The 15328-nt window shown below is 36.4% G+C and overlaps 1 protein-coding gene across 3 annotated transcripts in view; it reads right to left on the bottom strand.

Moving 5' to 3' along the window:
* Positions 1 to 15277, bottom strand: part of LOC106089434 (uncharacterized) — a 35984-nt gene extending 20707 nt beyond the window's left edge. For all 3 annotated transcript variants that reach the window (XM_059362439.1, XM_059362438.1, XM_059362440.1), the window contains exons 1-2: positions 14728 to 15277; positions 49 to 1610 (exon numbers count right to left, since the gene is read on the bottom strand). In XM_059362439.1, the coding sequence (XP_059218422.1) occupies positions 49 to 1610; positions 14728 to 15123 (1958 nt within the window). In that variant the 5' untranslated portion in view covers positions 15124 to 15277. The remainder of the gene's footprint in view (positions 1 to 48; positions 1611 to 14727) is intronic.
* Between the last annotated feature and the right edge of the window lie 51 nt (positions 15278 to 15328).

Here is a 15328-nt window from a genome sequence, read left to right on the forward strand (position 1 = left end):
CATTTCTTTTGAGAACTTTGGCATTTTTTGAATCAAGGTAAGACTTACAAAGCATTGAAGTACCGGCTGCTGGCAGCAAGCTCAATAAGATCATCTATAATCCATTTGTCCAAAATTCGATTCGTTTCATACAGACGATTGCATAAATTTTCAATTGTTTTTTTTGGCAGTACGTAATTGAAAATTTCCTGAAATATCTCCTCGGTGACATCATCAAGTGTTTCCAAATTGTGAATATAAAAAGCAATGGCAGCAATGCGACGTTGTTCACATTCCATTTTGTCATCTGGGTCACTGGTCAGATGATTGTCGAAGTTTTCAAAACTCTCCATTAGCGAAACGGTAATATAGTCAACTATATCTATGCCATACATCTTGGTAAAATGAAGCTCTTTGCCGTTGGTAAAATTAAAATGAAAAGGCAAGAATTTAAGCCAACCATGTTTTGCCATGGGAATTTGTTTGAGGAAATTTGTAAACTCGACCGGTGTAGTGTCTTCAATATTATTCACCAAGATTTCATAAAAGCGACCCTTGAAAGTGCCATCAACTATTTCCACAATGACACCATTTTTGGTAATCTTCTTATATAATTGCTCAAAAACATTGAGTTTGTCGGTGGCGTTGCAAAGCATTTCCACGTATACGATATACTCCATCAAAGTCATATCTTCCACGATATCTTCGAACAATCGGTTCACTAAAATCACAACATCCTTTCGTATGTGGTAATCTTGCAGGGCTCTAACTCTAGAAGCAACTTTCAGAACTTGATCATTGGTTAGGGATTTTGGTACCTCATTTTCCTCCAGTATGCTTAGCAAATTATGTAAGGGCACTGACTTCCAGTTGACATCGCCAAGTAAGGTGTACAAATTCGTCAAATCGCCTTTTAGAAATGAGCAAAAATATTTTCTATCCAGAAAATAGCCTTCACAGTTGTACAAAACGTTGGTATTGCAGGCTTCCAACAATTCCTTCAGCACTTGCACATTTAAATCCGATGAAGTGAATGTTGTCATAAAGTATTCCAACGACCACCTTAGCACTTGATTATTCTTATGGATTATTATGCGGCTAAACAATATGTCCATCCACGATGATTGCAACTGTTTACCAGCAATCAGCTCGTCCAGATTCTGCAGTGATGGCAATATAAGATGTGATTGATTCTCTTCCAGATTTTCCAAGATAGTTATGTACGTCATCCAAGATCGTTCAATTTGTTGCGCATATTCCGATGAAAACAGAATATTGTTGGCATTTTTCGATGATAATGTAAAGCAATTAATGATCTTCTTGAATAAATAATAACCACATTTACGTTCGTCCCTTTGCTGGGACTTCAGTAGCGATTGAACAGTTTCAATAACGCCTAAATCAATGTACAAATTTGGCTGTATCGTTGAAAATTCATCGAAAAGTTGTATGAAAATGTCTACGTGCGCTTTCTCTGACATCGAACTTGACTTCAAAGCGGTCCATATTAGTTGATATAGGTCGTCATTGCCTTTGTAGGTCTTAGTATATAACTGAATACAGGCTATGATGTTGACTATCAGTTTTCTTTCATTGATATTTGTCAAACACTTTGCTAGTTGTGCAAAGACCTGAAATAGAAATACCATATTTTAGTTTTTTTTTTTTCAAGAGAGTTAATCAAGGGTAAGGACATTTTTTTACTCATGGCTGCAGACCCAATATTGCAATTTAATTAGAGTGTAGATTTATTGTTATATAATACATCCGACTTAAGTAGGTTCGCAATAAACCAACTACGTTATAATAAAGCGGAACAAAACAGTGTTAAAACAAGTAAAAAGGCGTTAAGTTCGGCCGGGCCGAACTTTGGATACCCACCACCACCTCGGGTGTATATGTAAACCAACTTTCGTCAAAATACGCTGAAAAATGCATATCTTATGCCCCATAGCAGCTATATCGAAACATGTCCGATTTGGACCAAATGCTTAAAAGTACAATTCATTGTTCAATTGTGTATTGGTCAAGCCTAACATAAGTCACTGTGTCAAATTTCAGTGAAATCGGATTATAAATGCGCCTTTTATGGGGCCAGGACTATAAATCGAGATATCGGTCTATACGGCAGCTATATCCAAATCTGGACCGTTTTGGGCCAAGTTTCAGAAAAATATCGAAGAGCCTAACACAACTCACTATACTAAGTTTCGGCGAAATCGGGCAATAAATACGCTTTATATGGCCCCAAAACTCTAAATCGAGAGATCGGTCTATATGGCAGCTATATCATAATCTGAACCGATTTGTGCCATATTGCAGAAGTATGACGAGGGGCTTAACTCAACTCACTGTCCCAAATATCGGCAAAATCGGACAATAAATGCGCCTTTTATGGGCCTAAAACCTTAAATCAAGAAATCGGTCTATATGGCAGCTATATTCAAATCTAAACCGATCTGGACCAAATTAAAGAAGTATGTCGAAGGGCTTAACTTATCTCACTATCCCAAATTTCAGCAAAATCAGATAATAAATGTGGCTTTTATGGGCCTAAGACCCTAAATCGGTGGATCAGTCTATATGGCAGCGATATCTAAATCCGAACCGATCTGGGCCAAATTGAAGAAGTATGTCGAAGGGCCTAACACAACTCACTGTCGCAAATTTCCGCGACATCGGACAATAAATGAGCCTTTTATGGGCCCAAAACCTTAAATCAAGAGATCGGTCTACATGACAGCTCTATCCAAATCTGAACCGATCTGCGCCATATTGCAGAAGTATGACGAGGGGCTTAACTTAACTCACTGTCCCAAATATCGGCAAAATCGGACAATAAATGCGCCTTTTATGGGCCCAAAACCTTAAATCAAGAAATCGGTCTATATGGCAGCTATATTCAAATCTAAACCGATCTAGACCAAATTGAAGAAGTATGTCGAAGGGCTTAACTTAACTCACTATCCCAAATTTCAGCAAAATCAGATAATAAATGTGGCTTTTATGGGCCATGATCTGGGCCAAATTGAAGAAGTATGTCGAAGGGCCTAACACAACTCACTGTCGCAAATTTCCGCGACATCGGACAATAAATGCGCCTTTTATGGGCCCAAAACCTTAAATCAAGAGATCGGTCTACATGACAGCTCTATCCAAATCTGAACCGATCTATGCCATATTGCAGAAGTATGACGAGGGGCTTAACCTAACTCACTGTCCCAAATATCGGCAAAATCGGACAATAAATGCGCCTTTTATGGGCCCAAAACCTTAAATCAAGAAATCGGTCTATATGGCAGCTATATCCAAATCTGGACCGTTCTGTGCCATATTGCAGAAGTATATCGAGGGGCTAAACTTAACTCACTATCCCAAATTTCGGCAAAATCGGACAATAAATGCGCCTTTTATGGGCTCAAAACCTTAAATAGAGAGATCGGTCTATATGACAACTATATTCAAATCTAAACCGATCTGGACCAAATTGAAGAAGTATATCGAAGGGCTTAACTTAACTCACTATCCTAAATTTCAGCAAAATCGGATAATAAATGTGGCTATTATGGGCCTAAGACCCTAAATCGAAAGAAGGAACATTTTACCCAACTGCTAGTGCGCGACGTTGGCGTTGAAGAGGATACCGCAGAACCAATCCCTGATGATGGTATAGAATGTTTACCTCCTAGTCAGAATGAGGTCTAAGTAGCAGTGACCCGACTAAAGAACAACAAGGCAGCAGGAGCCGGCGGGTTACCCGCTGAACTATTTAAGACCGGAGACGACACGCTGATAAGGCGTATGCATCAGCTTATCTGCGCAATCTGGCTAGAAGAACGCATACTCGATGATTGGAACCGCAGCATACCATACAGAAAGGTCTGAGTTTGGTATCCCTGCAAAATTAATAAGACTCTGCAGGCTGACACTTGCTGATACGCGTTCCTCAGTATGAATAGGAAAGAATCTCTCCGAACCATTTAATACCAAACGAGGTTTCAGACCAGGAGACAGCCTACCGTGCGATCTCTTTCATATCCTGTTGGAGAAGATTATACGAGATGCAGATGTGAATAGATATGGCACACTAATCACAAGAGAACACATGCTACTCGCCTATGCCGACGACATCGATATCATAGGCCGGTCACCGGAAGTAGTAACTGCATTCTTTGAAAGAATCGATAGAGTCAGTGAAAATGGGTCTGGTCTAAATGGATGGTTTCAACTCCCAAAAAGCTTTGCACAACCGACCAGATAAAGAAAATGGAGAACGTTGGGAACCACAACTTTGAGACAGTCAGTAAATTTATATACCTCGGCACCACCGTAACCGAAGCGAATGGCACCAGTTTTGAGATTAAGCGAAGAATAATACTGGCAAACAGATGCTACTTTGGACTGAGCATGAGGCAGTGCTTGGAGTATTTGAGAGAAGGATTCTTCGTAAAATATATGAACCAGTTCGCGATAATGGAGAATATGGGCGACGTATGAACCACGAGCTGTATGACGACGATAGCATAGTTACACGCATCAAAATACAACGGCGACGTATGAACCATGAGCTGTATGACGACGATAGCATAGTTACACGCATCAAAAGACAACGGCTGCTTTGGCTAGGTCATGTTGTCAGAATGGATGAAGAAGCTCCAGCAAAGAAGTCTTTTGAAGGCAAACACAGTGGTACTGCAGTGTGTATATGTGTGAGACAATTGTCTGGCCTTGGTCATGACCATTGTCTGGCTTAGGTAATCTGATTCGCGCATATGGACACCCATCCGCGTTGCCGTGTGAATATACATACGTTGCATATTCACACAGCTGAGCAACCCAACAGCATGGGAACATGCTGGCTAGGCTTAAGCTAGCTTAGAAATATTTTGTTAAAATAAAATTCAATTTAAGAACAACAGCCAATTGAAGTGGTCCTCAATTCTTTCACATGGCGACCGTGAAAATAAAAAAAAAATAAACCCTACTCGCCGCCATTTAGAGCACAGTGAAAAAAAAACTAAAAACGATTTTTTTAATTATTCAACGGCAAAAACAAAACATAGAAAAGAAACATAAATGAAATACAAAAAACTCCATAAAAAAAACTGAAAAAAAGCAAAAAAAAAAAAATTAAACAAGAAGAAAACATTAAAACACAACAGCAACACAAAAAAAAAGATGAGAACTGAAGCACAATAAAAAAGGATATTCTTAAGCAAAATCAAGCAGCAATTATAAAATGAAACACTGCACCAACAACAACAACCATCATTTGTTGCTAAACCAACAATCAGTTAATTGCATCTTTTCCAATCCTTTATTATTACCAACAACAAGTAGCAGCAACAACAATACAAATAGAGGGACCGCATCTACAACTTCCACCACCACCACAACCAGAAATGTAAAGATGTTCCAGCATAAGCTAATTCTAATTGTTAAAAATAGTTTAACTGCTTCCATCGCAAAGAGTTTCGCAGGACAACAACAACAATAACGCATTCAAAAGTTAAGTAAAATCCATATATTAAATATACATATATGTATAGATTTTTTTTTAAGGAGAAAGACTATTTTTGTCTCGAAAAAAATAAGTAAAAATTTTAATTTATATTATGTACAACTCCGAGAATAAGCTTCTGTAGGTGGACTGTAAAGCAATTAATATAGAGCTCCCAGAAGTGTAAAACAAGACGTATATCAGTTTGGAAATAGAACAAAAATAAGAAAAGACCATGTTTCAGTTTATGTATTTGTGGACACAGTTTATTAAGTCTCTTCTTACCGCCTTTGGTTGTTGACGCTGCACAAGTGATTCGTTCAACATATTTAGACTTTAATCCGCGTAAGCATTTAAGAGTATAGTAATCATGGGTGGTACGGAATCAAAGATAGAGGATCCCAATGCCAATGTGATTAACGACATTGTGGTAAAGGTAGAAAGTCCTACCAACTACTTCTTAATCATAATTAGTTTATTGGCAGCCCAGTTATTGGTAACTCTTTACCAACTGCATAAGAGGGCTCTACGGAAGAATTATATAAGGGCCGCTTCTGTTGCAAACGATCTTGAAAAGGTATAGGAATCAATATGTCAAAAAATAACTTAAAAAAATCTTGACCAGCCATACCAGCACACAAAATAAATGAAAATCTTTAAATTTTAGAACTCACATGGACTGGATCGACATAATCGGTGTAGCCAGAATAATCAAAGAGCAGAACTTTGATAGGTCATACAAAAGTCTGAAAGTAGACAGACCGATAGGAAATGAGACATTAGGTCGACACCTTAAAATATTATTTGAAGCCCTGGAAAAAAATTCGGACATTTTTAAAAGGGTACTACCAAAAACTTACCCCCTCCCACAAAATAGCAGCAGAAGCATATTTTTTGGATGTACGAAATAAACTAGCAAATTTATTGGAATCTAAGGGCATAGAAAATAGATTGTCAGTGAGTTTCCATGACGAGGTCGTTTTCTACATTAAATTAGAGGAAGTTGGCGAAAACATTGATTGTGAATCACTTACCAAACTCTTTGACATTGCAAACGAGGCAGGAAACATGACACAATCGGTTACGGACTTTCTGGGTTTGGCCACAAGGGTCATACCGGATTTTAACGGAAGCTCCGAAAATCTGCAGATTTTTCTTGATGCACTGGACCTTATAGACTCAGTAAAAGGAACTCATGAACAGATTGCAGTGAGAGTCATTAAGACAAAATTAAAAGGGACGGCGAGAAACCTTATCAGCTCAGAAGGGACCATCAAGGACATAATAATAACATTGAGAAAATCTGTCAAAGGCGAATCAACTGAAGGTATCACAGCAAAAATTTTAAATATTAGACAAGGAAATAAGACGGCAAACTCGTTTGTGAGTGAAATTGAGGAGCTTACGAAAGCACTGTCTAACGCCTACATTTCTGACGGACTACCTGTAGAATTAGCACAGAAGTACTCAAGTAGCCGTCAAAACGATGTCGAAAAACGCATCCAGCAATAGAGTTCGGCTTATAATGGAGTCTGGGAACTTTAGCACAATGAATGATGCGGTGTCGAAATTTGTATCATCTTGCACCGAGGGCATGTCCACCTTTGATGTAAGATACTACAATTCGAATTGGTATGGACGCGGAAAAAGTCGTGGACGGGGTAACGGCCACTATAGAGAACGAGGTCGTTACTATGGAAACAATCGAGGACGTGGCTCCAATAACCACAATTTCGACAGTCGAAACAATAAAGGTAATAGGAACCGCAACGTGCGTGTCCTTACCGAAGAAAATAGTGATTCGGGATACCTGAATCTTCCCTTGGGAGAACAATAGTCCAAAATCCAACTATACATCATATAAATCTAAGTCAGAGCATATTTGTGAAGGCAAAAAACAATTTTTCTAATAACATTCTCACATTATTAGTAGATACAGGAGCGGACATATCTTTATTAAAGCAATTTAATAAAGAATATAGTCAATTAATCAAGTCTAATACCACAATAATAAGTGGTATAGGTGAAGGAACAACCAAGTCATTTGGATCAATTGATTTGGATCTCCAAATTGACAAATTCTTAATACCCCATGATTTTCAGGTGGTGGATAGGAATTTCCGTATACCTTGTGATGGTATTCTTGGCATGGATTTCATTAAGAAATACAACTGTATTTTGGATTTCAATGAGCACCATGATTGGTGCAACTTTCATTGTAATATTCAAGTCCCTATTATATTTTCTGACGTTGACCATAACATTTTGTTACCTGCTCGTTCTAAAGTAATTAGAAAAGTACATATAACAACAAACGAAAAAGAGTTTTTAGTGATAAATCAGGAACTTCAACCTGGTGTTGTAGTCGCTAGCTCTATAGTAAATGCTAAAAACACATTTGTTCGAATTTTGAATACAACTACACAAAATGTTATACTAAACACCAAGAGTATTGCGACTGAGAGTTTGACAAATTATGACTTGATTGAACAAAAATATCTACAAAATGACAGAAAAGAGGAAATTCTTTCAAGTTTGGAAAAGAATTGTCCCAAAGAGTTTAAGGATCAACTTCACAAATTGTGTTCTGATTAAACGGATGTTTTTGGTTTAGAAACAGAACCAATCACAGCTAATAATTTTTATAAACAAAAGATAAAACTCAAGGACTCTGATTCGGTATATATAAAAAACTATAGGATTCCACATACACATAGAGCAGAAATAAACGAACAAGTAAATAAACTTGTGTCTGATGGTATAGTTGAACCATCCGTATCAGAATTTAATAGCCCACTACTTCTTGTTCCGAAAAAGGCGCTTCCAAATTCTGAACGAAAGCGTTGGCGTTTAGTTGTTGATTATCGCCAAATTAATAAAAAGGTAATAGCAGACAAATTTCCCCTCCCGAGAAACGAAGATATTTTGGATCAACTCGGTCGAGCTAAATATTTTTCATGTTTAGATTTGATGTCTGGCTTTCATCAGATAGAACTGGAGAAAAAAATCACGAGACATAACATCATTCTCCACGGACAATGGTTCGTATAGGTTCACTCGATTGCCATATGGATTAAAAATTGCTCCGAATTCCTTCCAGCGTATGATGACACTTGCGTTTTCGGGACTAGAACCCACAAAAGCTTTTGTCTACATGGATGACTTGATTGTTATCGGATGTAGTTCGAATCATATGTTAAAGAATTTAAAGAATGTTTTCGAACAATGCCGTAAATATAACCTCAAGCTTCATCCTGACAATTGTTAATTTTTTCGATGTGAAGTTAATTTTCTTGGTCATTTATGTACGGATAATGGTATTCTACCTGATAAGAGCAAATACGACATAATTGAAAAGTATCCTGTTCCAACCGATAGCGATAGTACTAGAAGATTTATTGCTTTTTGCAATTATTATCGAAGGTTTATCAGAAATTTTTGCATTTGCATCCAAAACGTTTACAAACGGCGAAAGTAATAAATCAACAACCGAACAAGAGTTAATTGCAATTCATTGGGCAATACAATATTTCCGGCCGTACATTTACGGAACACATTTTTTAGTGAAAACGGATCACAAGCCCTTATCATATTTATTTTCGCTCAAAAATCCAAGTACCAAGTTGACGAGAATAAGATTGGATTTGGAGGAATATGATTTTACCGTGGAATTTCTCAAGGGAAAACATAATGTTGTAGCGGATGCTCTTTCCCGCATCACTCTTAATGAGCTAAAAGAGCAATATGAACAGACAGTTGGAGTATATAAAGTCGTGACAAGATCTGAAACTCGTCGAAATAGTCCAAACCACGTTTATGACGATACTCGTGGAAATATTTCAATCGAAGAGCCCAACGTTTATGACGTCATTAATTTTAATGATGTTAAAAAATTCGTAAAATTAAAGTTATCTTTAAACCAGTGTTGCTTAAAACATGGCAAAGTGATTTTAAAACGAATTCATGTTGATTCACTTGATTTATTCAAGAAAACGGGCAAGAAGATATTAAATAGGGTAAAAGTAGCGCTACTACCTATGGTGACCATTATAAACGGAAATAATGAGAAAGAAAAAAAGACTATTTTGACAAGATACCATGATGATGCCGAGGTCATGCTGGTATTACACGTACTTACGGGAAGAAAAAAAGACACTATTATTGGAAAGGTATGGTTCGGGATATTACCAGATATGTTAAGGCATGCAAGAAATGTCAACTCTCAAAGGTAACCCGACATACCAAAACTCCGATGACATTGACACATACGCCACCACAGCCCTTTGATATTGTGTTGATTGACACCATTGGACCCTTCCCGAAGTCCGAAACAGGCAATGAGTATGCAGTAACACTTATTTGTGATTTCACAAAATACTTACTAGTTGCTTTGCCAATACCGGACAAAAATTCCAAAACTGTAGCTAAAGCAATCTTTGAGTCTCATATATTGACTTATGGGCCTATGAGAACTATAGTTACTGACATGGGTACTGAATATAAAAACAGTTTGATTGAACACTTGTGCAAATATTTGAAAGTGAAAAACATTACTTCCACAGCCTACCATCTTCAAACTCTTGGGACAGTAGAGAGGAGCCATCGGACTTTCAACGAATATGTAAGGTCTTACATATCCATTGACAAGGACGATTGGGATGTGTGGTTAAGGTACTTCACGTATTGTTACAATACGACACCTTCAGTTTCTCACGGATATTGCCCTTATGAACTGTTATTCGGCAGGGTTCCGAACAGGTTTCAGGTATTTAATCAAATTAAGGATATTCAACCATTGTATAATCCTGAGGATTACTCCAAGGAAGTAAGATACAGGATGGAAATGGCGTATAAAAGGGCAAGGCAATTGCTAGAAACGGCAAAAATAGAGCGTAAAGAAAGGCATGATAAAGGAAAAATCGAACCAATTTTCAATATACAGCGGTCAAAAAAAGTATTCATCATTCAATGTTTTTTTTTTTAATAAGTCTACAAAAGACAATTGGAATAAAAACATATTAAACTAATGATGCAGTAGTGCTTGTGTGATATATATGTACACAATTTCATTGTTTTTAAAGAAAAAAATAGTATTTATTGGAACAAAAAGGGCCATTTTACAGCTGAACACAAAAAATTAAACAAAAAAAGTATTCATCATTGCAAAAAAACAAAAAAATAAATAACATAATTTAAAAAAATTAATACTTTGTTATTCGACCACCGCGTCTTATAACTTCTTTTAAACGGTTTGACATCGATTGGACTAATTTAGCGGTTATATTTTGGTCTATATTAGTCCATTCCTCCATTATCACCTGTTGCATTTGACTCTTGCTCGAAAAATTGCGCGTTCTCAATTTGCGTTCGAGATGTTCCCAAAGATGTTCAATTGGGTTCAAGTCGGAACTTTGAGGAGGAGTTTTAATGACTTTGGGGCAGTTATACAGCATCCACATCTTGGTATTTAAAGCAGAATGTTTGGGGTCATTATCTTGATAATATTGAAAGTTATTACCAAGCCCAAGTTTTACAGCACTATCTTTTAAATTCCTCTTTAAAATGTCAATGTAATACTTATGATCCATTACTCCATTAATAATTTCAAGATTTCCCGCTCCTGAAGCCGCCATAGACCCCCAAACCATTAAACATTTGACTAAGCTGCAGTATTCCATTGCAATAACTTGAAAACGACTGTTCTGTGATATTAGTAATAAGTTTAGACTTTATATACTTCCCTCAAAGTGCAATTATTTATATTATTATATTTTCTGTGTCGTGGTGTCCAGTTTTTATAGTAATATAAGTAATTCAACGAAGATGTAAAATTAATCGAACTTCAATAAACTCTGTCCTGATGAAGTTGGAAAAAATAACCAACGAAACGTCGAGAGAAAAAATGAAAACGATTTGTTTTATTTAAAAAATCCTCAACCTGACCAAAAAAGCCCATCAACAAAACAAAAAAACACCTCCACCATGTTTTACAGTAGCAACTGTGTTTCGTTCTTCAAGCTCTGTATTTGGTTTTCTGTACACTATGACCTTTCCATCGCACCCAAAAAGATTAAACTTGCTCTCGTCTGCAACTGACTGTTTTCCAAAATGATTCGGGCTGTTTTACATACATTTTTGCGAAGTTTAGCCTTTTCACTCGGTTTATTTTATTTATAAAGGGCTTCTTACGTGCAGTTCTTCCTCTGTAACTATGCCTTTTGAGTGTATTTCGAATTGTTTGTGTAGTAACTTCCTTCCCTAAATATTCCATAGTGTTTTTACGAAGAATGGTCGCATTTGTCTTCGGAGTTTTCTGAACTTGCCGCACTAGCCAACGCACATCTCCAACTGAAAGTGCTTTTGGTCGACCAGATCTTGGTTTATTGTCAACAGTTTTCGTTTCTGTCCACTTTCTGATGATGGATTGTATAGTAGATCGTGGTCTATTTAATATTTCACTGATAGTTTTTTGAGTTAAACCATTCCTGTGGTGTTTTATTATCAAAACTTTTACCTCATCAGAAACCTCGTTTTGCTTACGACCCATTTTGACAAAAACTATATTTTCAATGAAATTAAATATTTGCTGTCAAGGGCAAAGCCTCCTTTACTAAATAAAACAGAAAAGGGGGATTCCCAAATAATATTTGAATTTGACTTTGATGATAGCACATCAATGATGAATACTTTTTTGTTCTGTTTTTGGTGTTATTATATAAAATTGCATTTTTTGCGCTAATTAAATTTATTTTTTGAATTTATTTTAAAACATATTACGAAAAATAAACTATTGCATAAAACTGCATTATTTGTTTACTTTAAATTTTCTTTAATTACCCAAAATAAGTGAATTTATTATCAATTTTGCTAATGATGAATACTTTTTTTGACCGCTGTAGGTGATACTGTGCTTCTTCGTTATGAAACTGGTCACAAATTAGATAGTAAATTTTTAGGCCCTTATAACATAATTGACGTGAAGAAAAATGGTAATTACGTTATAAAGGGCAAAAAGACTATTACTGTTCATAGCGATAGATTAAAAATATTTAGAAAATAGATTAGAGACAGGCCTGTTTACCAATTTATTTTCATAGTTTTTGTTTTGTATTTCTTTTTAAATATATTCAAATTCGTGTACCTTAATTAAGTTAATTTTAGCATTTATTATTAATTTTTTTTTGTAATTTTGTTAAATGTATATCCTGTCACTTTAAGAAAATTAATCTAACTAACACATAACATTTAATTAAGTTGTAGAATTAATAATTAATGTTTTTTTTAAATTAATTTTTTTTTATTCATAAATTTTGTTATAAATTTTAATAAATAATATAAAATAAAAAAAACTTTTGTCATATACTTTTTTTTTTAAATATAAATGAATATTAAGGAATCTTACTAATTTTAAAATCTATTAATGTTTGTTTATATATAAATCAAATTAATTTTATAACATAATTTTAAATATTTTCCTCTCCTTTTGTAGCAATAAATAAATATTAAGTCATTTTGTAATTCATACAAAACAAAAATTATTTAACTTTAAGATTTTATTAAAAAAGTTTATATTTTTCATAAGAAATAATTATCTATTAAGTAATTTTGTTACATATTAAAAAATGATTAGCAAGTAATCATTTTTTTGTGAAAAGGGAGATGTAGTGTGTATATGTGTGAGACAATTGTCTGGCCTTGGTCATGACCATTGTCTGACTTAGGTAATCTGATTCGCGCATATGGACACCCATCCGCGTTGCCGTGTGAATATATATATACATACGTTGCATATTCACACAGGTGAGCAACCCAACAGCATGGGAACATGCTGGCTAGGCTTAAGCTAGCTTAGAAATATTTTGTTAAAATAAAATTCAATTTAAGAACAACAGCCAATTGAAGTGGTCCTCAATTCTTTCACAGTACATGCTAACCGGGAAGACCAAACTGTGGTCTACTGTTAAGTCACTCTCGAACCCCGGTAAACGGGATGACAGGACTTCAGTCACTTTTGGCGAAATAACCGTGACTGATCCGAAGAGACGCGCCAGGTTATTCAACCGTCAATTTATTGTGCATCCCGAGAGAGACAGGGCAAGGAGGAGAGCCATTCGCCGTATTCGTGGTCTCCGAGCCGATGAACAGTCATCACAATTTACCGTGGGCGAAGTTACGAATGTCATCCGTGGCGCCAAATCATCTAAGGCGTTGGGCCCCGACGGAATCTCCACATTGATGTTAGAGAATCTGGATTCACCTGGAGTTGAGTACCTTACCACTGTCCTCAACTTGTCATTGAACACTCTTATAGTTCCCGATGTCTGGAAAATGAAGCCTGAAAAAGTATTTGGGGGAGTCGTACAGACCGATCTCCCTTCTCTCACCAGTGGCAAAGACGTCATGTGACGGGCAGAGTTCTAATGTTCTCTCTAGAAGCCAATAAAATATATCCTTGGATAAATTCGTCCTGACACAATTAAATGTGATATTGAAGAATTTGTGGCGAATCTCTATTCCATCGGAGCAAAGATGGACATAACGTGTTTCAGTATCCGACTAACCACAAATCAGAAGCCAAATTTATGTATTGTATCATAGTAGCTATGGTATAATGCATCATCCTTTGATGTTGTTGTGACGCAATTCGCAATTCCTGCAAGGCGTTAATATCTGCCTTTTACTTTTCCAATACAGCTGCCAGTGTGGATACTGCACCTTCTCTGTAAAGAGTTCGAACATTCCAGGTACAGATCTGCAGAACGCGCCCCAACCACATTATGTGCGATCGCACATGTATCCCTTGATGTTGCGAACTGCTCGCTTCAATATCCGACTCCCGCGCATGCGGGCGGGACAACTAAGGGTTATTCCACTACCGGTGGACGCGCCCGGTGGCTTTCAACTAAGGTTCCAGTAATAAAGATGAACCCCACACACGTTGCAACTCAAAGTTTCAGCTTGTGTGGTACTCACAGCTTTCCCGTGTCGGTCGGGCAAATTTATTTTTAATTTGAGTATAATATTATCCACACACCGCACAATTTTTGGAGAGCGGTTAGAGGAGCGCAATGTATTTCAGTCAAAACAACCTTCGATCACTTTTGCCGAAAATCTCTCGTTTGGCAAAGACCAATTGTTTGATAAACTATCTTTCTGATTAAACGGTTAGTAAACATCATATAGACATAGAGAAATCGGGGAATCCCCGTTTTGCTGCTTGGATGATATGAGTATACAAATGTACATACCTTTCTTGCTACCGTGATGCCCTTTGTATCGTCATAAATATTGAGAGAAAACAAAAATTGATGTATAATCTGAACTGTTATAGCAATATCATCCTCAACGTCGTTGTGCCGTTCATAGAATTCGTAAAGGGCCATTCCAATATCATACTTATTGTAATCTCGTCGCACGAACAAGCGAAGATTCAAATGTATAAAAGGCAACAATTCTTTCAGCTTATCTTTGTTGTGATATTCCACGAAATTCTTCTCGAGTACTTCGAACAATTCATCCAGTGTTAATAAAGACTCTACGGTATAATGTGCAAGGAGGTGCTGTTGTTTTACAATGTTTTCCAGATTATTTGCTTTTTCTTCGAATGTTGGACATTCTTCTTTTTTCACACTATTCTCATCCATTTTATATAAATTCAAGTTGGTTTGAAACTATGATGTCGACGACAAGCTTAGGATAAACTGCGGATTTGTATGTTGTTCTTCCAACACAATATTTTTTTTATGAATGCCACAAGTTTATATGGTTAAATTTATCTTACTTTGTTTACACGACGGATCCATGGTTGAATTAAGAAGGTTAAGTCACTTGCCCAGCTGATTAAATCAG

This window comes from Stomoxys calcitrans, chromosome 2 (genome assembly GCF_963082655.1).
Source record: "Stomoxys calcitrans chromosome 2, idStoCalc2.1, whole genome shotgun sequence".
In the NCBI taxonomy this organism is placed as follows: domain Eukaryota; kingdom Metazoa; phylum Arthropoda; class Insecta; order Diptera; family Muscidae; genus Stomoxys; species Stomoxys calcitrans.